The sequence below is a fragment of the Rhinatrema bivittatum genome, chromosome 4 (genome assembly GCF_901001135.1).
Source record: "Rhinatrema bivittatum chromosome 4, aRhiBiv1.1, whole genome shotgun sequence".
NCBI lineage: Eukaryota > Metazoa > Chordata > Amphibia > Gymnophiona > Rhinatrematidae > Rhinatrema > Rhinatrema bivittatum.
This window is the reverse complement of record NC_042618.1, coordinates 145,401,329-145,427,894: the sequence shown is the minus strand read 5'-3', so window position 1 is coordinate 145,427,894 and position 26,566 is coordinate 145,401,329. Positions and strand designations below refer to the sequence as shown.

At 43.1% G+C, this 26,566-nt stretch overlaps 1 protein-coding gene across 3 annotated transcripts in view; it reads right to left on the bottom strand.

Moving 5' to 3' along the window:
- The window catches only part of NPAS3 (neuronal PAS domain protein 3), a 1,664,600-nt gene that overhangs the window by 296,164 nt on the left and 1,341,870 nt on the right, over positions 1 to 26,566 (bottom strand). For all 3 annotated transcript variants that reach the window (XM_029598930.1, XM_029598933.1, XM_029598932.1), the window contains one exon: positions 9,951 to 10,122. In XM_029598930.1, the coding sequence (XP_029454790.1) occupies positions 9,951 to 10,122 (172 nt within the window). The remainder of the gene's footprint in view (positions 1 to 9,950; positions 10,123 to 26,566) is intronic.

Here is a 26,566-nt window from a genome sequence, read left to right as displayed (position 1 = left end):
CTCAATGTGCAAGCGGCTGCCAGCATTAGCATGCGGACTGGTCGCTCAGTTATTATCCTGCTGGCTAATGACTCCAAATACCTCTGCCAGATGAATGGGGATCACATCATTACGGAAAGACAGTGCTACATGTGTCGAAATATAGAGGCAATAAAAGCCAAAGCACTGTTGTGTTTCTTCCCCAGCTGGGAATCTGTTCCTTTTTCTTTGATTTCTAAAGGCTTCAGACCAATAACTGGAGTGACATTATTAACAGCTCCCTCAGCACCTTGGCCAGCACTAATATTAAATCCATTCTACCTTCTGTCTGACATTTGTAGTCCAGCAGTAAGTGCCAGAGATACAGTTGCTCTGCCTTGGGACCCGGGGTGGGGGCTGGATGCAGTGCTAGTGATGTGGCTCCCCGGCCTGATTTCACAATCCTGCACAGGAAGAGACAGCTCTCGCAGCAGCTCTTCAGAAAACCGATTCGCTCAGGACTTGGGCATTTTGGGCTCTACGGCGCCCTCAATTGATTTCTCCCTTTCTCTTGCTCCTGCAATAAAGAGCAAAACGTACTCTTGAAGAGGCTTCTAGTGACAGAAGGATGTTTTCACTTCCAACTCCCGGTACAGCAGCGCTGCTCGAGGACAATCGGTCACCGTTTTGTGGTTCGAATATCTAATTGCATGACCTAGACGAAAACAAAAGACAAGAAACGCCTGGCCGCCCCCCCTCCCCAGCCCTGGCCTCCCGTGACACTTTTTCCCCATAACAAGCTGCTCAAACACAGATTTCGATGATTTGCTACCCACTGAGGACTGGGAGGGGAGCTCCGAAACCCCGTTTTTGTATATTCTGTCTCCTTGCAGATAGCTATCTGGCACCTCTATCCTTTTCCTTGGCAGCATGAGAGGCATGAGCAAGTCCTACCGTGGCTAAGGTGATTTTCAGCCTTAAACCCTGGTTTCCAAAATTGCCTAGGGCCTTGAGCATCAGGCGATATATATATTTTTAATAAACATAAACTCCTATTTGCCTAGTCTGCATGCATGCCTTGCCTAGACTGTAAGCTCCCTGGGGCAGGGATTCTCTCTTGTGTGTCTCTGTACAGTGCTGTGTACACCTTGTAGCACTATAGCAATGTTTTAAGAGTAGTAGTAGTAGTTGTAGTAGTAAGGAAAGGGACTTGCTTTAAGACATGTCCAGCCCTTCCATGAAGAGACCCTTGCAGCGTTCTCTGTTATGTCAGCAGTTGTGAACTAAACTCTCCCTCTTGATTTAAAGAAAGAAACTTACCATGGTTTACAAATCTTTATTCTCTTCCTTCCAAATCCCCCCAATCATTATTTACTCCTCCCTGAGATGCCTTGGACTGCAGATCATTTTGATCAGCCTTTTATTAATGGGCATTTTCATTCGGTGTTCCCTCCCACTCTCCTTCTCTGCGCTCTCCCATTTCTCATGTGGATCTCCTTTTTCACTTTTCTTTCCTGGAATAGGACAGTCTTAACCCCCCCCCCCACCATTTGGTTTCCTTCTAAAACATCTGATGCTGGCCTCCCTTCTACTAAGGATCGTGTTGAATGCACATTTTTTCTTATCTTAGATCAAACGTGCTATACAAATACACATGTACTGTTGCTGCCACAAGCAGAGCTATGTACATACAAAGAGGGCATTTCACAAGCAGGATGTCAACATGCGCACACGTTGACGTACCGTATAAGTGGAATATAATCAACAAACATGCATACATGCTTTTCCGTCCTGCTTATCAAGTCATGGAATTTAAACCTCACATCTCTTGTCTGCAGTTTTGGGGTGAGGGATCAGTTTTTGGGTGTGGATGTGCTGGTGAAGGTCTGGGTCATATGGTGGAGGCCCTCAGCGAACTGATGCTAGGCAGTAGGCGCACAAGCATTTTCATAAAGAGAGATGCATCAGCCAACTTTATAAAATACCTGCCTCCCTATATAAACTGAGGGTTATTATTCAGATGTGTTACAGTTATTTAATGTGGGTACTTTTATAGAATAGGTAGGTAAACTATGCAGATCCCGGCATAAAAAAAAAAAATTGTTGTGTGCAGTTCCTGCTGCACAGTTTATAAAGCACAGGCATAACTTTAGGCACACCTACACGTGTGGGTGTGCTGAACTATGTACACTATTGAAAATTACTCTCATAATATCCTCCTGGTGAAAGATGTTACTCTCTGTAAAACACGAGATACTTGTGTTGCTCATCGATTGTAGGCTGCTCCATGACTTTCTATTTCTATCGCTTTGGTTTTCTGAACTCAAGTTACATTTTACACATGAAGGGCACATATGGAATATAATGCTCAGGATGTGTTTCTCTGTAGAAAATTATCATCATGATTTGTATAGCAAATGCCAGATGTACACAATGCTGTATTAGAAATAGAAAATGGACGTTCCCTATTCCTTGGAGCTTACAATCTACTCAAGAAAGACAGGACACACAACAAAAAGTAACTATGAAGCTTCGAGTTATGAGATCAAGAACCATGACTGAGGTTTAAAGTAGGTGGTTATAGGAATAGTTCAAATGGTTATTTTGATGAAGTGTAATCAAATGGGATGCTGAGGTTGTAAATATTTAAGAAGAATTCCGGTGATGAATCAGCCATGAGGAGTTGTTAGTGATCAGCCATGAGGAGCAGGCATTGTTTAATGAAGCCGCTGCTAGAAAGAGACGTTCTGTGACATGTTTTCTTTGCATCATAAGAGGGCATGAGATTAAGCTATGAAAACTGCTGAACAGAGGAGATTGTGGTGAAAGAACTTCCACAGCTACTGTACGTGCTAGCAAACCAAAAGGCTGATGCAATAACCTGTGCATTAAGAAACCATGCACTGAATTTCAGCGCATAGTTTTAATGCACGACTTAACATTTTTCCTAACTCCTGATGCGGCAAGCTAATGCTTTGCTAATGCATCAGGAATTTAAAAAAAAAAAAAAAAAGCACATTCACTGGAAAATATGCGGTCATCACAGGCTGAACGCACATTTTAATTCGGCCTGACAGGCGATAGTGCTAATGGTGCTGCTGGTGCATGGAGGAGTGGGGATCAGAGCGATTGGGGCTGGCGGCTCACTGAGCCTAGGCTGAGGCTGGGGCTCCGCAGTCCGGGAGGTAGTGGTGGCTCAAGGGATTCGGCCTCATTCTCTGCACTGGCCGAAGTCTGTAGGCTCACATAAGGGGAGAGCTGAGAATCTGAGCAGATGTCATTGGGGTCCATCAGATATCTTAAGGTGAAGTGAGAAGGATGAAAGGCTCTGCCACTGCTGGCTTCCCACCTCAGCAGTCTAAACAGGGTTCCCTGAAGAGAACATTATTGCACTTCTGATTGGCGCAAGAAACTTAACTCCATCTCGGACCTGGGGTAAAGTCTCCAGCGTTAAGAAAACTCAGGATAGACCAAGCGCACCTCTTTTCATTGGGGAGTAAGTGCTCAATGCCTTTATTTGCATGGAATTTCCATGCGAGGGCGCTAAGGAGGACTCGTATTTTCGAGCGCGCATTTTTGGGAGCGTAAACTCCTTCCTGCATTGGCAGTAAGGCTTTACCCTCACAAAATGTGCGTTCAAGAGCGGGTGAAACTGTGCATTCAGCAAACGCACCTTATTGCGTCAGCCTGCATAAATCTCGTGATTTTTTTTGTACGCTTGCTGAGCAGCAGACAGCTGTGTTAAGGTTCACAGTAAGTCCATGGCAAAGACAGGACACCAACTTGAGATGCTGAGCAGCCACAGCTCTGGGCACCAAGGACCGGGTTATGTGAGCAGATTTCTTTTTTTTTTTTTTTTTGTTAATTGAGTCATTCTTTGCTTTAGAGAGTTTCTTTTAGTAATTCACCATCCAGTTTTTATGCTGTGGGGTACAAGGCCCATACTAAATCAGTTCCGGGAAATCACTGCTGGTTCTGTTGTGTCTAGCCTTACATTTTTTTTTTTCATTTCCTCTCCTTATTGCTCAGACTGATTAAAGGACGAGGCAAGGACCCGCTGCTAGTTTAAAAAAAAAAAAAGAAAGCCAATTCATATTATGGCAAAGTATCACTGCCTGGTAGGCTGGGTTCCTCACTTATTCCCTTTTATTACAATGCCAAATGTTATTTAGATTTTAGTCAGTCAGTAATGCTACGCTGAGCACATCACAGATCCTGACACCCTCTGCACTTGCTGGCCTCTTCATTTTCATAATAATTACATATTTAAATCTCTTCCATGCCCCCACAAAATTACAGACTGCTGTCTCTGTGTCTGAACACCCCCCCAAAGATTACATTGCAATACAAAAAATAAAATATATGGAACAAGAAAAATCAAACCTCGATACAAATGTTTTTCACCAATTTAAATACAGAAACTGTTTTGAGATGTGGAAGCAGGGAGAGATTTTAGAACAGATTCCCTACAAGCTACAATCTGCATCAGTGAAGATATTTAGAGTAGCAACACACTTCAACACAAACACACACACGCGCCTCCATCCACCCACAACCCTACTAGCCACGCACATACACCCCCTCCCCCTTGACTCATCCCCTACACACCCACACCATGCTCCAATCTCAAACCCACACATGTAAGCATACTGTTTTCACAAATCTACAACTCACTTTAAATTACATTATCATTAGTTGAGGCTTAGAGATAGCTGCAAACCATTGGGGCCTATTCACTAAGCCGTTATTGTTAACACTCATGGAAGCATTAAAAATATCACTAAAAAATCAAACATACTGTGAGGAAAATGTTAATGAGTGACATCACATTCAAATGCACGCAGAACAGCTCACGATTATTAAAACGGCTTAATGTGAATTGTGAAAAACCTCCCAATCCATGTTAAGCCAGAGAAAGTTAACTTTCCCCAAGAGGACTGGCAAGCGAATGCCCCTGCTGATGCTCTCAGGCCCCTCCCGCAATACTCAAAAGGGCAGCTAGCCCCAATTTTCTTTGCCCCCGGCACCAAATTCCTGTCTCCCCGAAAAGATCCCACCTCCCATCCTGGCATAAGCTCCCCATTAATGCCAATATTCAAAATGGCAGCAGAGAACGTGAAGCTTCCCTTTTCCCCCGCATGCATGTTATGTGGGGCAAAGGGCTGTGCCATTCTGAATTTCAGAGCAAGCAGGGCAGAAGGAACTGGGCATTACTCTTTGCTCCATGGATATGAGGCTGCCACTGGGTCAGAGGAAAATCTCAGGGGAGGGGGGGAAATCCTCTTTTTTTTTGTCTTTGCAAGTTGAGTGGAGGTGCAGGGTTTGTGAGGGGGAGGGGGTAGAAGGGTTATGCCAGGCTAGAGGAGGATCTCTTTTTTGAGGGAATTTGGTTCTTGAGGGGGGAGGGGGACTTAGAATTTGAGGCTAATTACCCCTTTAAGGATCATGCTCCAAAAGGGCCACAAAAGTGCAGACAATACCTCTGCAGGTAATGTCTGTGCGTTTCTGGATGCAGGGATGTGGGATTCACTAAACTGCAGTACTCAGTCTCACACAGTGGAAAAAAAAACTTGCATTAAAACAGCACATTAATGTGCCTTTTTAAGGCAGCTTAGTAAATAGGTCCTTGCATGAATTTATAGATGAGGTGGAATTAGGATAGTTAACATCTCGCTCACCCACTCAGAGGAAGAATACACCACATTATTAAATAAATAAACATTTCCTCTTCATTCTGAATAGCACAATCCTGTGGTAACATCAAACGTGTGTATGTAACCTTCTTTGTCATGCCTGAAAAATGGATATTGTGGTATGGAAGAAGAAAGAGGCAGGATCTTTAGGGAGTCTGTACTGAGAAAAGTGGATTGGAAGTGAGCAGCAGACAGTGTGAGGGAACAGAAGTGTGATACCGCAGTAGTATCAGTTGAGTTGAGAGTTGCAGATCCAGCAATACGTCTATCATCTTTGTCTAGAACAAGTCATGCAGTTTCCTTAAATTTGGAGAGGAGAAGAGAAGAATCCCCTCAAACACAGGGCCTTCCACCTAGCCTTTCTGAGCCCCTTAGTGTCAAATAGGGATAAAGTGTGGGCTAGTGGCAAAACATGTCTGCATAACTGAGCTCTAATCCAAGCTCAGGCAAGTCTCTCTCTGCCTCAGTTTCCCCAAGTGTATAGTAATTGTTTAATAATAGACCAGGAATGGGAGAAACCCTTCTAAGAATTATTTTGGCTGATTCTTCTCCCCTTAAGACGTCGTCTCCCAGCCTGTCTTCTGGGTTCCTTGGCCAACTCTGGGGCCAGGGAAACTGCAGGCTCCCATTCTCCCAGTGTTGCAAACACTCCCCGCTGGGACCAAAACAAAATTTCCGTAATGCCCACAGGTTTCTTTCCACATGATCTCGTTTTTCCCTACCAGAAGTATCCTATATACTAGTGTTTAAATGTTGGTTTTTTATTTTAAATTATCCTTTTTTATTCCTCAGCAGTCACTGCTTTGCCTTTTTCTATAATGCTTGGATCTCATGAGGGAAATTTTCAAAAACCATTTGCCTGTGCAAATGACTATTTGAAAATTGCCCATCCTGTATGCAATTCAAAGCAGGCATGTTGTTCCACAACCAGCCTATGCTTTAGCCACATTTTTGTGAAGGCGTTCCCAGGCCAAGGGGAGGCAACAAGGTGCACAGTTTTGAAAAAAAAACTACATGCATTGTTTTCACCGCAGGAAAGGCAGATGCAAACCCTCTGAAGCTTCTTTATGTATGAACAGTTCGCTCAGCCACGCCCTTTCATTATGGTAAAAAGAAATACCTGCGGGACTGTGCATGCATCTGCCCGCACATGATAATTGGCTCCCGCTCCCACCCCCGTCCCCCCAATATGCATCATCAGTTTCAAGCAACACTGCCGCAATCAGACCTGCTTGGCAGTTTAGTTACAGAGAAAAGGTCAGAGGCACTAACAAGAAAATAAGCCAACTGCAGGAGAGCTCGCAGTGGGGTTGCTATCTTGGTCCATTTCACAAGGAAAAGGCTAACCAATTTGGTTTTGGTACTATCCCACTGCATGCAAGGACATTTGGTTCTGATTGTCCCACTGATTCCCTTACAAAAATCTAAACTAGAAACCCTTGCAAGCAGTGAGGGAAAGGCAGGATGGAATCACTCTGTTCCTTATGACTTGGGGCCAGGTGGCACCTTCTGGTATTGCTCAGCTAGAGCAGGGCTTCTCAAACATGTCCTGGGGACCCCACAGCCAGACAGATTTTCAGGATATCCACTACAAATATGCATGAGAAAAGTTTGCAAAAATCAAGTTTCCAATGCATGCAAACTGGTCTCATGCATATTCACTGTGGATAACCTGAAAAGCTGACCAGCTGTAGGGTCCAAGACAGGCGTTAGAAGCCCTGAGCTAAACAGAAGGTCCAAGCAGAAAGAGAGATCAGTGCCTGAAAAAAGCATTTTAGAAAAGGGGCATCAAGAACAAATGATTGATTTGTTAAATAACATGCAAAATAAAATCAGTCAGTTGGATGAAAAAATATAGAAAGGCATATAATGGTATAAAAAGGTTTACTATAAATTTAACTTAATATAGTGGCTCTCAGCCTAGTCCTTGGGATACATCCAGCCAGTTGGATTTTCAGGATATCCACAATGAATATGCAGGAGATCTATTGCATAGACCAAGTCTCTCCAGTGTATACAAATTGATTTCCTGCATATCCATTGCGGATATCCTGTAAACCCAACTGGCTGGGTGTATCCCAAGAACCTCTGACTTTCGGGCCAATGCAGTAAAGCGCGCTCAGGCTGAACGCACTGTTAGCCCCTGTTTGGATGCGCGTTTTCCACGCGCTAGCTTTACCCCTTATACAATAAGGGGTAATAGCACGTGGAAAATGCGCGGCCAACCCCCCCCCCCCCAAAAAAAAACCGAATAGGCCCATCAACATGCAAATGCAGGTTGATGGGCCTATTAGTTATTCCCGCGCGATCCAGAAAGTAAAATGTGCAGCCAAGCCGCACATTTTACTTTCAGAAATTAACGCCTGCCAAAGGCAGAAAAGCAGGAAAAACTGCTTTTGTGTACTCCCTCCGACTTAATATCATAGCGATATTAAGTCGGAGGCCCCAAAAGTAAAAAAAAAAAAAAATTAAAAATATGCCCGTGGCCCACGGGTTGGAAGATGGATGCTCAATTTTGCCAGCGTCCGTTTTCCGAACCTGTGGCTGTCAGCGGGTTCGAGAACCGACGCCGGTAAAAATGAGCGTCGGCTGTCAAACCCGCTGACAGCCGCCGCTTCTGTCAAAAAGGAGGCGCTAGGGAGGCGCTAGTGTCCCTAGCGCCTCCTTTTACCATGGGCCCTCATTTACATATTTTTTCTTACTGAATTGTGCGCCCAGGAGAGTGGCCTGGGCGCGTGCTGGAAAAGCGGGTGCTCGCCGGCTCTCCCCGGCTCTCCCGCAGGATTTTCTGTATCGGCCCATTTGTAAATGGTCTGCCAACAGGAAGTAAACTCCCCAATAGCCACTGTACAAATTTCTTGTCATTTTTAGGCTTTATTTCTCTTTCTTTTTCTAATCAGGGTGACAAAGCTAAGGCAGTGACTCAGTCTGACCATTCACCCATTCATCAATTCATCCATCTGTCTTACTGGGGGCAAGATAATTCTGATGGACAAATCAGTCAAATTTTGGGGATAGTTGAAGCATGAGCCTGGCACCCATACAATTTAAAATGATTTCACTCAGATTAAGGCTCTATTTTCAGTAGGATCAAGGTTGTAAAGCTCTCCATGCATATGCTTGTCCTCGCTTGTTACCGCTATTTGGAATTTCTTTTGCATCTTGAATCTGTTTTAAAACAGAAGATCTCAATATCGTCCAAACACTCTTTCAGTGGTTCGAAACCCCACTTCTCCCATATTAAAATAAATAAAATTTCATACTTCACAGGGGCCTAATATTCATTTAAAAAAAAAAACAAAAAAACCCTTAAACTTCTCCAGAGAAAAATTAACATTTAAACCACTGCTGCTTGGCCAGGCACTCCACCACACAAGAATATGAAATATCTCCTCTTAAAAAAAAAAAAAAAGAGTACAAAAAGGACAAAACCACAAATGTGGAACTTCAATTAATTTAAAGCCCCAATCAGCAAAGAATGAATCCTTCACAGATCTAATTACCAGAGCTCTCCGAAGACCCAGGCCGACCAGCCAATCTTCCTCCTGTTTGAACAGCTTGATGAACTAGGGGACTGATGGATATCAAGTCATTTTGTTTAATTTATAAATGGATTTTCCCCTAATACTTAAATTATCATCAGTACAACACAATGAAAATGGGAACATTCGGAATGCAAAGTCTACACGAGGCCTGGAAGGAATTCCAATGAGGAATGTCACCTCTCCCCGGCACTCTATACAATTGATCTAATTAAATACTGAGGGTGGAAAAGGCATTTTAAAACTGTAGCCATTACTCCTTTCTTTTCTAGCCTTAATTTATCTGTTCACATCTTTCAAGTGCCTCTCTAACGCTGAAATAAAAAGAAACAGGAATCTATCCCAGCCTTACACAAGTTCTCCTTTCTTGGGTAAATGAATATCTGGAAGAACTTATTTCAGGTACTCTTGCCTTGAAATAAGTTGTGCCTGGTAGAGTATGGCAGGTATTAACTGCATAAATGCCATGCCAAGAAAGGAGGAATGCTACCAAAAGAGAAACCAAGGGAGCCAGTACTTTTTTTTTTTTTTTTTGTGCATCATTCATCCAAAATTCGCTCTACACTCATATAGTTAATAAATATTCCTTTATTTTCAGATCTTTTCCTTATTTAATTACTGCATGGAAGCAAGCGCCACACTGAATTGCTAAACGCCATTAGCTCTCTTTATAGTCATTTCACGCCGGCAACTAAAGCTCAATCATTTGGTAAAGGTCCTGGCCGCCAACCCTACTCGCTCTGATTGCAATTCCCACCTGGCTCCGGGGTCTCAGACTGTGAGGAAGATGCTGAGCTGGCTCCATCCTCTGCTGTGCCCTGCGAGAGGAGGCCGCGGCCTGGGGGAAGCTTCATGCCCAGCTGCTCAGCCATTTCCACGTGGTCTCCTGGGTGAACATAGTCAAACATGCTGCTGCCTGTTAGTTCCACCTACGGGGGCAAGAGGGAGAAAGGCAGCATCAGAAGAAATGGTTCATTTTCCCCACATGGGAAATCAGATGCATTTTTTTTTTTTTTTTGTGCGGGGAATGCAGTGCATCGCAAGCATCAGAAACTCGACGGTTAGCCACATTGTGTTTCTCAAGATTCATCTGAGCCAATTTACTGTGCATGCAAACAGACAGAGCGCAGATCCTTTACAATTAAGTAGCCGTCTAAGACGAAATGTACAGGATAACATATATGAAGATTTTAGAAATATTTTCCATGAGCAAGCAGACTGCATCATTCATAAGTGATGCATGACGCATACAGCGCTTACACACGTTAATTTGCTCCTCTTTACCACACTGAGGGGATGATGCAATAAAGTCGCATAGAAAGCGGGTGCTGAACAGTCAGCGCCCACTCTCTTAAGGCGCCCAAGGGGAGTGCCATGCAATATGAAAATTAGGGGGTCGCATTAGCAAGGAGACAAGTGCCAATCCAATAGGTTTTCGTGACCGCCATACGCCGGTCACGAAAACTGACGCAGAGTTTATCACCGTTGGTTTTCCTTACTGGCGAAAAGCCACGAAAACAGACACTGATAAACCCGGTTTCGGTTTCTGTGACCGGCTTACGGCAGTAAGGAAAACCGAGGCCGATAAACTCGGCCTCGGTTTTCCTTAGTGGTGGACGGCCATCACGAAAACCAATGCTGGGTTTATTGGCGTCGGTTTTCATGGCTGTCCGCCGGTAAGGAAAACCAACGGTGATAAACAGCATCGGTTTTCGTGATGGGTCTGTCAATTTTTTTTTTTTTTACTTTTATTTCTTTTATTTTTCATCCTACTTAATATCACAAGTGCTTTTCTGTACTTTTTTTTTATCCGCACAGCTATTAATGCCTGCTCCAGGTAGGCATTAATAGATGACAGTTAAATGTGCGTCTCGGACATTTTTTGCATCGGGAGTGAATGCCTAATAGCCTCATTCACATGCATTTGCATGTGAATGAGCGCTATTAGATTCACTCCGACGCGCGTTGAATATGCGCTAATCCCCTTATTGCATTACGGAATTGATTAGCACCTATTCTACCCACGTCCGACTGCAGGTTAACAGTGCGCTCGGCTTAGCGCACCGTATTGCATCGGCCCCTGAGTTTGTTGTTGCAGGGCGTTATGCAGCATGGAGTATTAGCTGAAGTTTCCACAGGTGTTTGCACAAATTTATAAACATGTGTGTGTGTGTGTGTGTGTGTGTGTGTGTTTAGGTTGCTAATCCATTCCTAGTTCTACCCCACTGCATGCATGGATTTGTAGTATGATTTCCTTGTGAAAAGCAAGACTATATCTCCATTCACGCAACTGAGTAAAATCCAGGACTGATTTAGTCTGTGTTTTATGACATGGAATTCTTAGAAGAAAGAAAGAAAAGTACACAGAAAAGATTATATCTATCTATATCTATCTCTCTCTATAAATACAACAACTAGAGAGGGCATAAAAAATATATAAACTATAGTGTTTTCTTCTTCTTTACATGGATGAAAAATCCAGTTCATAGCCTTATTGCACTGCCAAGCTGTGACAAAGTCTATTAGGCATAGAAGTTTTTAATCTTTACAGGGGAAAAAAAACATCCACTGATGAACTAAATAAAGGGGTAGATTTTCAAAGGGTCGCGAGCGTAAGATACGCGCGCAACCCCCAAAAACCTACCCCTGCCTCCCCATGCGCACGCCGAGCCTATCTTGCAAAGGCTCGGTGGCGCGCATGTCCCGGGGCTTCGAAAAATGGGCGGTCTGGGGGCGGGGCCATGGGCAGTGCCGCGGAGGGGGCGTAGCTGCGGTCCGGGGGCGTGGCCGAGTGCCCCGACACAGCAGCCTGTGTCGGGGCCTGGCCAGCCAGCAGGCATAACTTTCTCAACAAAGGTAGGGGGGGATTTAGTTAGGGCTGGGGGGTGGGTTAGGTAGGGGAAGTGGGGGGGGGGGGCCAGAAAAAAAGTTCCCTCTGAGGCCGCTCCGATTTCGTACTGGCCTCGGAGGGAACGGAGGCAGGCTGCTCGGCTCGGCGCACGCAGGCTGTACAATTGTGCACCCCCGCTGCGCGCACCGACCCTGGATTTTATAACATGCGCGCGGCAGCGCGCATGTTATAAAATCAGGCGTAGATTTGTTCGCGCCGGGTTGCGCGAACAAATCTACGCCCGCGCGTATGTTTTAAGATCTGCCCCAAAGTGAGCAACATGACGTGCTTTTCTGAATAATATTTTTGTGAATAATGTTTTGACTCTGAAAATATAATACAACCGATTTGGATTTTTTATGCATCGGTTGTATTATATTTTTTTAGTTAAAACATTATTCACAAAAGCGCATGCCACATCAATCCCTTTATTCAGCTCATCAGTGGATGTTTTTTGTGCCAGTAATGATTAAAAACTTCTATGTCTAATAGACATTGGGGGTCATTTTCCAAAGGGATTGCACGCAAAAAGGGACTTTTCACTTGCAAAAAGTCCCTTTTTGTATGCGATAGCTAAGTTGGGGCGGAGTCCGCACCGGAAGACTCCGCGATGACTTTGCTGACGGCGAAAAGGTAGGACACCTTATAGCTGCCAACAGCGCGCCCAATAGCGCCATCTTTCAAGGTGGCACTATTGAGTGCGAAAGCCGGCAGCGATCGCACCGCGGAGGTGTGATTGCTGCTGGCTTTGGCAGGGCCGCCCCCCGCTTCGCCTCCTGGTACCACGCAATTCATAAAGGCCTGCGATCTTAGAAAATCCAGGCCATTGTTGCAGCTGGGCAGTGCAATAAGGCTATGAACTGACTTTTTCATCCATGTAAAGAAGAAAGCAACACTATAATTTACAGATTTTTGATGTCTTCTCTAGTTGATTTTTATGTTATGTTTTGAGGACATGTGTTTTGTATATTATTTTGCTGTTGAATTGTTAATGTGTGTGTATATATATATATATATAAAGAGAGAGAGAGGGAGGGAGAGAGAGAGAGTTTATAAAATGTATAAACCGCTGGTCCACAAATCTCAGCAAGGCACAAAATACATACATAATTGTTAATACATTATAAAAAGAATGTTAAGAAACAGAAAGTGGTTTTGGTCATTAGTGATAGCGACACATGCAGGATGCTCAGACTCCACTAGCAAATTCCATATACTGTAGTACACAAAATCACCAAGAGGTCACAATGCCCATCCATTACCTTCCACATAGTGACTAACAGCTCAGAAATGTATGAGAACTGTAACAGATTCAGACAAGGTTCTAGCAAAACAGATACCAAGATAGGCTCCTGTTGCTTGTATCTTTTATATTTCCACAAAATCATAATAATATAGTCCCCATCTCTATTTTTGTCACTGTGAAGTTACCTTTAAAGGACAGAAACTTTGGATATTTCCTGATCTTGTGAAGATCACATAGGAGCAAAGTAAAAAGTTTTAGGCAGTGAGATTTGAAGGTTTGTCTTTAGGCGTTTATTGTATAATTAGGCATCCTTGCAAATGTGTTGTGATTCTAGATACCCAACAATTCTTCTTCTATGATCCATCGTAATTGAGTTTGACAGAATATTACAACTTAATATGCGCCAGTTCTAAATGCATGAGAGTCGTCATTGGGGGAGGAGGGGCAGTGGAGTCTGCTTAGTAGTAATTGTATTTTTTTATTATTATATTTGTTTTATCTTGACCTGTGATCCCAGGGTCATTTTTCTATTCCCCCCCCCCCCCCCTCTTGTAGTGGTCGAATAGGGAATATGCAATATTTCATAAATTTTATTTGTTTTCAATATGGGTGGGTGGTATTCTTTCTTTTTTGTTTAGATTGAGCATTGTTTTTCTTTTCAAATATAGTGAATATTTGAGTTTTAGGCAGTGAGATCTGAAGTTTTGTCTTTAGGCTCTTCTTGTATATTAGGCATCTCTGCAAATGTGTTGTGATTCTAGATACCCAAAAACTTCTTCTTCTATGATCCATCTTTCAGTGGTCGAATAGGGAATATGCAATATTTCAGCATTTTTATTTCTTTTCAATACGGGTGGGTGGTGTTCTCTCTTTTTTGTTTGGATTGTGCATTGTTTTTCTTTTCAAATATAGTGAATATTTGAATTAGTAAAATTTAATTAAAAATAAAGTTTAAAAAGATAAGCTTCTGTTGTTAAGTTTTAAACATAATGAAGACTGGAAAAAAATGTAAGGTGGCAGAGCCACAAGGACGCAATAGTTCTTATACCCCTATTGAGCTCACTTCCAGCTCTGTTACTCAGGAGGTCTTTGTAGCTTAGAGCAATACACACTTTATTTTCCAGTTAACAATAGTAAGGCCTGATTTTAAAATCCCCCAGCGCATAAAAAACAGGGGTTATGTGCACAGCTGGGCCTTGCGTGTGCTGCGCGCATTTTAGAAGAAGCCCAGCCGCATGTGTAACCCCCATTACGTGCACAAGAGCCAGGCCTCTACGAAGGGGTGTCCCGGGGACAGGGAGGGGTGGAGCTGGAGGCCGCCAGTGCAGCGGCCATTTGCTGCTGTGCTGGGGGATTGCGCGCCGGCAGGCGCAACTTACACCAGCTCAGGAGCTGATATAAGTTCTGAAATAAAGAAAGGAAGAAAGTTAGGGCCTTCAAAGGGGTCGGGGAGGAAAGGGGAAGAGGGAGGGAGGGTAGGTAGGGGAGAAGGAAAGTTCCCTCCCAGTCCGCTCCTTAATTGGAGCGGACTGGGAGGGAACTGGCGGAAGCCCGATCTCATTGCCGCATGGAAACTAGGGAAATCTACCCCCTCCCTGCGTACGCCAGTCTGGATCTTATAACATGCGTGCACCGGTGCGTGCATGTTATAAAATTGTGCGCGCCGGGTAGCACGCACAACATGGATGCATGAACGTATTTTTTTTAAATCTACCCTTATGAGCATAAATGCCATGCTGGGTCAGACCAAAATCCATCAAGCCTAGCATTCTATATCTGATGGTGGTCAGTCCGGGTCACAAGTACCCATCAGATCCCCAATAGCTGATCTATTTTTTCTAGATCTACTGCAACACACAGTTATATAACATGGAGATATTCTTACTCCCTCACTCACCATTATCTTCTCTTCTCTTTTCCTTTTAAAAAATAAGAAAAGCACTGGTATTAATTTTGAATTTGAGCTGGCTATGTGGCAGTCTCTCCCAGGAGCTGACCATGGTGCTGAACAGCAGAGAAACTGAAAGGGGAGTGAAGGGGGAAGAAGGAAATAGGATAGGGAGATTGGAGGGATATGGATCAGGCTTGCAGGGGATAGTATTTGAAATGTCTTATAATAAACCCCTGGCTTCATTGTCATTCTTGTTTATCTTTATATCTGGAAAAATACATGACCCCTATTTAATAGCACCTGCATACTCTAAATACAATATACCAATTTTGGGATATTCTGCTTGCATGGAGTAAAAACATCCATTTCTTCACAAATGTGTGCATACGCATGAGTTCAGAAAGGAGTCTGTGTAAATACAAGGACATTCACTCAATATTCTGTGTGGGATAATATTAATAACAATTCCAATATGATCATCTCTACTATTAAAGATGTCCCAAATGTATAACAAACTACCTATGATGATAAACAGAAAATAAACAAAAAATGTAGCATCTCATGTATTAATCTGAGTCCCAAGATATTCTGCATCATACCATCTGATAGAGATTTTTATCAGGGACATTTATCCTTTGGGGAGTTCTATGATGGAGAAAGAGCAAGAGGAGGAGAATACCAAAGGAAGTATCAGAACATTTATTTATTGTTGTCACTGATTACTAGCTTTTTTCAAGACTCAGGGACTAATGAGTGAATGTAAATAAATGCATCTCTAAACCAGCCCAGAAGAAAATGTACGGGGGCTTTTGATACTGGTTATAATTATTACTTGGTATCTTTACAAACAGAGAATCTTGATCTGTAAATCACTCACTGATGCATGTCTGGAAAAAAAGAGCAGGTTAAAAGCTCTATGTACTAAGCAGTTGTCCCATAACCATAAAATGCAAGACAACTTTTAATACCAGACCCCTAAATTGTAATTACTAGCTAGAGCTAGAACTTGCCAACAGTTGCACTATTTTTTCCAGTTATGTGTTATTAGACCCAAGTGTCATTTCTTTCGTGTCCAGATCCATTAATTTTTAAAATAAATGATGTTATATATTTTAAGTAAAGAATGGCACTTTTTAAAACAACCACGCTTGTAAATCTCTTTCCCTTAATCTACTGCAGCCCTCTTTATTAGTATTCCAAATTGTGAAAGTGACAGAGGTAGAGAAGTCTTAAAAATCTTTAACTCTCCCTCCCCCCCATACTTTCTCAATATCTCCTTAGATTAAAAAAAAAACCCCTACAGATAAAACCAATGGCCTTGCTTGTTTTTAACTACAAATAGAATTATATAATTAAATGTTACTCATGCCGCTGCCTTTAAAGGGACCTGTAGCAGTCAGCTGTCTTTATGAAGACTTTTACTGTACAGCTAGGTTCTTGCATTGCTCACAAGATGATACTGCAGGGTTTAATGCTTAGAAAAAAAAGTCCTAGGTAGCATCCAATTCATGACCAGATCTGGAAATAGCAGTGTGGAAAAATACATTTTATAGTGCCCTGCAAATTATGTGTGTTGAGATGATAGAAGGCACATTCAAATGGTTTCATTTATGTTTCTTGGCAATGCTAATTAGTTTGGTTTATGAATTAATCTAATAATATACCTCATCAGATCAAAATCCAAATACACACATTGGGGTAGATTTTCAAATGAAGGTGAGGGCGTACATGTGCGAGCGCTACCTGGCGCGCGCACATGTGTGCCTGAATTTATAACACGCGCGCGCAGGCATGTGCATGTTTTAAACTCAGGGGTCGGCGCGCGCAAGGGGGTGCACACTAGTGTGCCTTGCATGCGCTGATGCTCGCAGGCTTCCCCTGTTCCCGCCCCCTAAACTAACCTTCCCACCCCTTCCCCTAACCTTTCCCCCCTAACCCTACTCTAACCCCCCTAAATTGTTATTATACCTTTTGCGCCTGCCTGGAGGCAGATGGCAGCTGTGCCGGAGGCCTCTTGCCCCGCCCCTGCCCACCCCCGGACCGCCCCTTTAGTAAAGCCCGGGACTTAGACGCATCCTGGGGTTTTACGAGCATCACTGGGCCTTTATAAAATAGGCCTGGCGCATGTAAGCTGATTTACGTGCGTAGAGCTTTTAAAATCCGGCCATTATGTGCAAGTGAAACATAGGCAGGACTGCTATTCTTGTTTATTCTCAGTGAAGACTGGGTGCAGACTGGATAATGGCAGACATTTTGCCAGTCCTGATGCTCAGCTCATGCTTCCTAATATGCCTGTTGGGACAGTCATCCATCCTGAGATTGTTATTGGATTTAGAATCCAGATTTCCAATAATTTCTAACAGTAAGAGAATTTAAAAAATGTGATTTGCTCTTTATCTTTAATTTATTGGGCTATTTCATGATTGTGGCATCCAAAAGCAAGATCAGAATGTACATACTCGAATGAAAAGGATTTTTTACAACCAAAAAATTAAAATGAATGAAACCAGTTGGTGCCGAAGTCTCTAGGACATTAAACAACTGATCAACATAAAAACATCCTGGGTAGTTTCAGTCTGAACTTCTTGCTAGCTTCCAAATCTTAAATTTGCCTCCATTCGCTTCAGCATTCGCTTGCCTTTCTGTTTAATCTCTCTCTTCTATTGGCTATAATATCCGTCTACATTTCATTACTTCTGGCACTGCTACAGTTTGTGCAAGCAGAATTCATAAGCGATCCGCTGGGAGGGAGGGATTACATGTCAATAATCCCTTTAATGTACACACTGCTTCTAAGCATTTCACTCAGCAATTAACAGGTAAACTGGATCTGAGCAATTAAGAAATTAAATGAAACTAATAAAATGTGTGTTTCAATGTTTGTTAGTGGTGGCTTGGCTTGGGATTAGTGGATATGGGGGAACTGCACTTTCAACCGGCAGGCAGGCAGTTTGCAAGACTATAATATGTAATGGTGTTCTATTATTTTCTTGCACTGCAACCATTCCTTTCTAAAACTATTTACAGTCGCTGTACATTGTTGCCCTTAGATGTTATTCATGAATAAGTCTACCCAGACCGAAGAGCTGGGAAGAGGTTTGGATGTACTTTGGGATTTTTTTAAATTATGCACGTAAATTTTCATGAAAAATGTGTATGGATGACTTAGCAGATGTAACAGGGCGAGCTAAATTTAAAAGTGGACTTATGCATGTAAGTGCCCTTTAAATATTAATGTAATTTTTGTGTTTGCATGATATTACAAAATTACTCCCATATTCTTTAATGCCTGGATGTACCCATGCTTCATTTGTGACATATGCCAGCATGGTACAACAGTAAACACCTGACTTGCTGCTTATACAGTGGAAGGTGCTTAAATTACAAAAGTTACATGAACTTGCTCTTTCTAAGGGAGACATTTTGAATGCACGGAATAATATGCAGATACAGAATGAGGCCCTTTTCAATTAATAACTGACCAGGGTCTAACCCTGGTAAAGTAGCACTTCAATGCAGGCAATGATTCCCACCTAATTGGTCTGATTTTCTGGCTAGCCACAATAAATGTACAATGAGAAAGATTTTCACTTACTAGATGTCCAATGCATGAAAAAACATTCTATGCATATTCACTGAGAATATCTTGCAAAACAGACCAGTTAGGTGTATCTCCATAACCAAGTTGGAAAACACTAATATGAGGGACTCTGGCATACGTATAGTGCTACTCTATAGATGTTTTGCCCTATTTTGAGGGTTGTGAGTGCGAGAATTGCTTTACCTTTTTAAGTGGGCATAGGATTAAATAAAATAGCCATACACCCAAGTTACACAGCGCTGATTTTGGAAGTATTTTAATAGAATCTGTTTCTATGTGCAGTTAAAAATGTCAAAACACTCACAGTCATTTCCTCAAGCAACACGTTATCTTAAAGCAAATTCATTCCCTTAACACAATGGTCATAAGTTATATCGTACTGTATGTATCACAATATCTAAATATGCAAAACAAAAAAGGGGAAAATATTATCAAATCCACTAGATGAATTGATGAAAATATATTGAAAAAAAGAACCTGTGTAAAAAAGAATAAAAAGAGAAATATGAAAAAATATCCATTTGCAAAAAATGCAGATACAATTTAGTCAAAGCAGAGCTTGCATTGGATAAATAAGGAATATATATTTTTTCAAATCATTTGATATATGTTAAATTGATTAAACACAGATTATGTTGGACTAAAAGAAATATGCCACTCTAATGTCCTCGAGAAACATATTCTAGGAGTCCTGACAAGGACTTGTTTGTACTTCCTATTTTTTAAATTTTGGTCATGCGCCGCCCCAGGTTTTGAGGATGGCACCACTAAGCTGCCAGGAGTGGCAGGTTCAGGATCCACACTGGCAGACCTAACGGTGAATTTTGAAAGCCCAACATGCACCAAAAGTAGGGGATGTGCAAATGTGCTGGGTTTGCGCACACTGAGCAGATGTTAAAATCCTCCCAGATATGCGCACAAACGCCGCTGCGCGCACATCTCAGAACTTCTCAAAAAGGGATGGCGTGTGAGCGTGGTCTGGGAGGGGCATGGGCGTTTCACGACATGAACCAGAAATTAGCACGTAAATGCTCACACGACCCAAAGCGCGCAAAGGTACCCTGCCGCGAAAACAAAACTAATGGACTATTTCAGAGGGGTGAAAAGGGTATGGGAAACTGGGGTGATTACAGGCTATCAAACCAGGGGAATCTGGAGGACCTAGCTGTTAACTGGGTGAACTGGAGAGGAACTAGTAAAACAGGCAATGGTAGAGCCCGTCCCTTTTCAAATTTCCCCACTTAGGCGGTAGAAGCTGCTTTTGCACACACAGGCATGCATCCACTTAAAATTGGGTGCATTTGCGCACGTGGCCAGGCTATTTATTTATAAAATAGGCGCCTCCCCCGGGCACGGGCCGACGAATGTGTGCCCGCGTTCCAGTTTAAAATTCACCTCCTAGAAGGCACAAGAGCAACTACCCTGACTGCAAGTCCATTGACTCGTCTTCATATACGTGTTTAGTTCAGTGGGCCTGATTTCTGAAACACGCTGGGCCACTACAGCTGCTTTTCTTTTTTGTATTTTACTCTTGCCGGAGAATGCACAATGGACTTTATTTTTCTCGTTCAAAGGTCTGTGAGCTGTTTGCAGTCTATTACATGCTCAACTAAACTTATACTAGCCATAAATTAGACCTTTAAAATATGTAATTAAGGAGCGGACAGGGAGGGAACTTCCCTAGCCCCCCTACCTAACCTTCCTCCCTCTTCCCCTCTCCTCCCCGACCCCTAAGCCCTTCCTATCTACTTTCTTTTTTTGTGTTTCATTACTTCTTGATCCTCTGGAGCAGAAGTAATCTGCACACGCCGGCCGGCTGCCAGCGCATGCTTCCCCGGGACAGCATAGAAGGGCGCTGTCCCGGCCCACTCCCCACCCTGCCCAGACCCTGCCCCTTTGGAGAGGCCCCGGCCTTTGTGTGCGTACCAGGGTTTGCACACGGCGCGCAAGGCTCGGCCACACGCGTAAACCCCAGTTTTTACGTGCGCCGGCCTTTGAAAATCCGGGCTAATATTTTCTGAATTTAGATTTTTGTGTTTTGTAAGCTTATTTGTGATTGATAGGATTTGTGTTTTTTTTCAACTGGAAGGATTTAAAAAAAATTATTTCTGAGGCTTCAACAGATTCTTCTGGTCTATGTTGTAGGCATTCCTTTCAACACCTGAGTCTGGGGCACAATCATAAATAAATACTAGTATAGCAGGGCATGTTCAGCATGTAAAACCTCAAGTAATTGGTTAGTTTGAATATAGAACCCATATGCTAACCTCTGTTATTAGCAAAGTTATGCCAGTGTTGGCTTTTCTGGGAGGGCACCCTTATGACTACCTAGGCCCCACCCAGAAGATGGCTCCACAATTTCGCCACACTTTTTTGGGAGTGAAGTTTTTGCACGGAAGAGGCTCTGTTTGCATTGTAATGCTTGACTATTTATTGAAGCACCAAAGAATGTTAAAAAGATCCACAATACAAATATAGTGGATTCATATTTAACTGCCGATATATATACCTTCTTGTTTTGTATAATCTCTAATAATAATTGTGGGTCTTCAAGCTTTCTTAATATTTATGATATTCTTCAGAAATGCTGTTACAAAAATATTATGAGAATATTATGATGTAAACACTTTCACTTTTGTTTAAATTTATATTAATGTTATGGCAAGAAAATTAGAAAAATCTCTTTGCTTTACTAAAATGTGCAAGAATACCAATGCAAATCTACAATGAATGTATATATAAAGGTATGTAAAGCTATAAAAAATATTTAGAAGAGCATTATTTGAATATATCCTGCCCAAATTCCTGCTATCTACAAATGCCCAGTGTTCATGTACATGATGTGAATGGCAGAGTTATGTTATCAAAATTAAGCCTTTTAAGTGGACTCAAGTCAAATCATTATAACACCTCCTAAAATGATAGAGGATGGAACAGTCGGGCCGATACAGTACAGTGCGCTCCGATGGAGCTCCGATGGAGCGCACTGTTAACCCGCCATTGGACGCGTGTTTTCCCTTACCCCTTATTCAGTAAGGGGAGGAAAACGCGCGTTCAACCCGCAGCACCTAATAACGCCCTCAACATGCAAATGCATGTTGATGGCCCTATTAGGTATTCCCGCGCGATTCAGAAAACAAAATGTGCAACCAAGCCGCACATTTTGCTTTCAGAAATTAGCGCCTACCCAAAGGTAAGCGCTAATTTCTTCAGTAAAAACTGCTTTTCTGTGCACCCTCCGACTTAATATCATGGCGATATTAAGTTGGAGGTCCCGAAGGGTAAAAAAAGTAAAAAAAAAATAAAAAATTTTGAAGTCGGGTCGAAAACCGGTCGCTCAATTTTCCCGGCGTCCGGTTTCCGAGTCCGTGCCTGTCAACGGGCTTGAGAACCGATGCTGGCAAAATTGAGCGTTGGCTGTCAAACCCGCTGACAACCACCGCTCTGGGCCAAAAGGAGGCGCTAGGAACGCACTAGTGTCCCTAGCGCCGCCTTTTGCCTGTTTCTACCGCCAGGCCTCATTTAAATACTGAATCGCGCTCACAGGCGAATGGCCTGTGCATGCGCCGGGAGAGCAGGTGTTCGCCCGCTCTCCCGCGGACTTTACTGAATTGGCCCGACTATGAGGAAAGACTAAGAGGTTAGGGCTGTTCACCTTGGAGAAGAGGTGGGGAAATATGATAGAGGTGTTTAAAATCATGAAAGGTCTAGAACGTGTAAATGTGAATCAGTTATTTACTCTTACAGATAATAGAAGGACTAGGGGGAATCCATGAAGCTAGCATGAAGCACATTTAAAACTAATCGGAGAAAATTCTTTTTCACTCAACGCATAATTAAACTCTGGAATTTGTTGCCAAGGGATGTAGTTACTGCAGTTAGTGTAGCTGGGTTTAAAAAAAGTTTGGATAAGTTGCTGGAGAAGTCCATTAACTGCTATTAATCAACTTGACTTAGAAAATAGCTACTGCTATTACTAGCATCAGTAGCATGGGATCTACTTAGTTTTTGGGTACTTGCCAGGAAACCCCACGGTTAATTTAGTGGGTTTTCTTATCGTTATGGGGGGCGGGAAGAAAGGACACAACCTAAAAACACAACCTGACCCTTTAAAATGAGTTTGTTAGTATCCCCCCACTCTCTGGACCCTCCCCCCAAATTTTTAAATACCTGGTGGTCCAGCGGGGGTCCCGGGAGCATTCTCCTGCACTCGGGCTGTCGGCTGCCACTAATCAAAATGGTGCTGATGGCCCTTTGTTCTTACCATGTGACAGGGGCTATCAGTGCCATTGGTTGGCCCCTGTCACATGGTAGGTGCACTGGATGGCCCGCACTATTTTTAAAGATGGCGCTGGCCGTCCATTGCTCCTACCATGTGACAGGGACTGGCCAATGGCACGGATACCCTGTCACATGCTAAGGGCAAAGGGCCATTGGCGCCATTTAGTTTACTGGCAGCCGACGCCCGAGTGCGGGAGAATGCTTCCGGGACCCCCGCTGGACCACCAGGTATTGAAAAATTTTGGGGGGGGTCCAGAGGGTGGGGGGATACTAACAAACTCATTTTAAAGAGTCAGCTGTATTTTTTGGTAATTGGCTCGGGTGCAGCTGATAAAAAAAACCCGATCGGACTGCAAGATAAAAGTTTCACGATGTGAATCGGAACCGGAATCCGAACCGATACCGGTTCTGATTCACATCTCTACTGTAAAGCATTACTAAGCCAAGTTCATGTTTTATGTAAACCGATGTGATACTCAAAGGGGTAGATTTTAAAAGAAGCGCGATCAGCCTACTTTTGCTTGCGCATCAGACTCAAGCAAAAGTACGCTGGATTTTAGTAGATACGCGCGGAGCCGCGCGTATCCACTAAAATCCTGGATCGGCGCGCGCAAGGCTATCGATTTTGTATAGCCTGCGCGCACCGAGCCGCGCTGCCTCCCCCCGTTCCCTCCAAGGCCGCTCCGAAATCGGAGCGGCCTCGGAGGGAACTTTCCTTTGCCCTCCCCTCACCTTACCCTCCCTTCCCCTACCTAACCCACCCACCCGGCCCTGTCTACACCCCCCCCCTTACCTTTGTCGGGGGATTTACGCCTCCCGGAGGGAGACGTAAATCCCCGCGCGCCAGCGGGCCTGCTACGCGCCGGGCCGCGACCTGGGGGCAGGTACGGAGGGCGCGGCCACGCCCCCGGGCCGTAGCCACGCCCCCGTACCCGCCCCCAAAACGCTGCCGACACGCCCCCGGAACGCCGCGACGACCGGGCCCGCCCCCCGACACGCCCCCGACACGCCCCCCCTCCGAGAACCCCGGGACTTACGCGAGTCCCGGGGCTCTGCGCGCGCCGGGAGGCCTATGTAAAATAGGCTTCCCGGCGCGCAGGGCCCTGCTCGCGTAAATCCGCCCGGTTTTGGGCGGATTTACGCGAGCAGGGCTCTGAAAATCCGCCCCATAGTGTATGTCGGTATATAAAAATCTTTAAATAAATAAATAAAATAAATAAATGTACATCTCATGTATGAGGTAATCTTACAGGTTTAGAAATGCAAAAGAGAACACAAGCTCATAAAGAAAGGTGACAACTGAAATATTTTCATCTTTTCAAAGTATTTTCGACTCTCTTCTGACTGAAAATGTACTAATGATGTCCTGTGTGGCACTTCTACAATTATCAGAGGTCTCATTCTGAAAGTGATTGAATTTAGGGACTTTGCAGATTCTCTTATCCCAAAGATGAGCATGAGACTACTCTTACACCCAAGTGTGCACTCATTAGACATCATTATGGGGAAAGGATAAGGATCCTAAGAGGATTTTGTCAGAATTTTAAACCAAGTGTGACCACAAGTAGGACTAAGAAGAGCTGTAACTCTGCTATTTGCTCAGAACTGACTACCACAACCAATGAACTTCGTTTTGAAATTCTCCTTTTAAATAAAATGTGTGACTGGTAGATTACCAGTGCCAGCGTTATGCGTTTTATAGGTTTTCACTATGCTAAATATGTGCAGGGTACGCGCAGAAGGACTTGTGATATCACCAGCAACGGTAACGGCCTACTTATTTCCCCTGGCACTCAGATTCATCCTCGGGATTTTATCTATGCCTGGTCGCATACAGTAGAGATGAAATAGCTCAGGGAGAGCTGGATAAGATCTCTAGCAACATGGGAAGAAAAATTCAATTTATTCCCTTCGCTCAAGAATGTAATTTTTGTAAAGGGTTACTCCACTGCCTCGCCTCATTTCTGTTATAAAAAATGATGTGTGTGTGTGTGTGTGTGTGTGTGTGTGCACGCATCTAGTCTAGTATATCAATAGAGAGCTATGGAGGTCAGGGCCCTACTCTGTTGCTGCTGCTCAAAAATCTCACTTTATGCTAATCCAGCCATAAAAATGCATGTTAAATTATATTTACATTTCACTGTTCATGAGAATTAAGGACTTTTAGAAATAAAATGAATGTGAAAGTGTTGCTATTTTTCTGGGTAACCATTTAGAACTCACAATTTGTGTTGAGAGCAACTAAAAAGCTGAAACACAAAGGTTCTCAAATGACGTTAACGTGGAGGATAACTATCTAGTAATTACGGACATATCTTCATTTGACAGTCCTTTGCTTTTATGTTGCACCTCCAGCCCTGAAGCTGTGCTCAGTGGCAAGACTATGAAAGGCATTTTAAGGATGGACAAGGAAAATAAAATATATGAGTAGGTAAAAAAGAAAAAAAAATTTTTTCAATGTAAAAGTAGATTAGGAGTCAATCAAACTCCAGTCTGTGAATTTTTATCATTTTAATGAATTTAAATGAACAGTTGAAAATTTGTTCAGAATGTATTTGAAAAGGAATATGTGATAATGTAGACATATCTCCTTTTTTTGAAGCTAGCATTGTCAGATGTATTTCACACATTATAATTCATGAACAAGGCGGATGGCTATTTGAAAGTAGTATTAAAAGGAGCTGACTTTTCAATACAAGTGTCTTGACAACGGAGGGTTGTTTTTTTTTTTTTTTTCCTTTTCTTTCTTTCTGCTCTCGGCAATTCAGGAAACGCAGACAGTCGAGTACGTGGTAATAATCTGCAGTGTGCCATCGTGGCAGTGCGGTAAGTGGCAATTCTGGACATTGCATGAGACACAAGGATTATTCTCCGTGATTGCAGCGAAAGCACACTCGGGTTTCTCGCCAAGCGTTTGCATTGGAAATGAGATTCATCAGGCTGAGCGGGGCAGGGGACAGCCCTTAGCAACATGCTTATTTTGTAGAAGGTCACTCAATAATAACTTGGTTTGCCCTCCAAGCTTATTAAGACTGACTGGCACATATTAATGAAAACACCTGATTCTCCAACCATAAAACCCAGACAAGGACTTTATTTTAATATTAAGGAAGGAACCCTTAATTAGCAAGGTTTCAAAAATGTCAGCTTCTTCTATTAGCTGTTCTGGTCCATCAAAGCCATAATCCCCACTGTCAAATTTCATCACATGATGGACAGTTTGCTAGCTGTCTTTTTTTTTTTTTTTAACTTATCATTCTTAGCTTGAAGCTCTCATTTTTTTGCCATTATATTTAACAGCATTTACTACATTTCCCTATTATATCATCTTGATTTTCCTTGTTTTGTTTGTTTTTTTTAACTGAGTCTACATGTTAAGAAAGGGAAAAAAAAGGTTACAAACTAGTGGATGGGAGCATGGGGAATTCTTAGACGACACTAGGGGAATACTCAGCCCTTCTTCA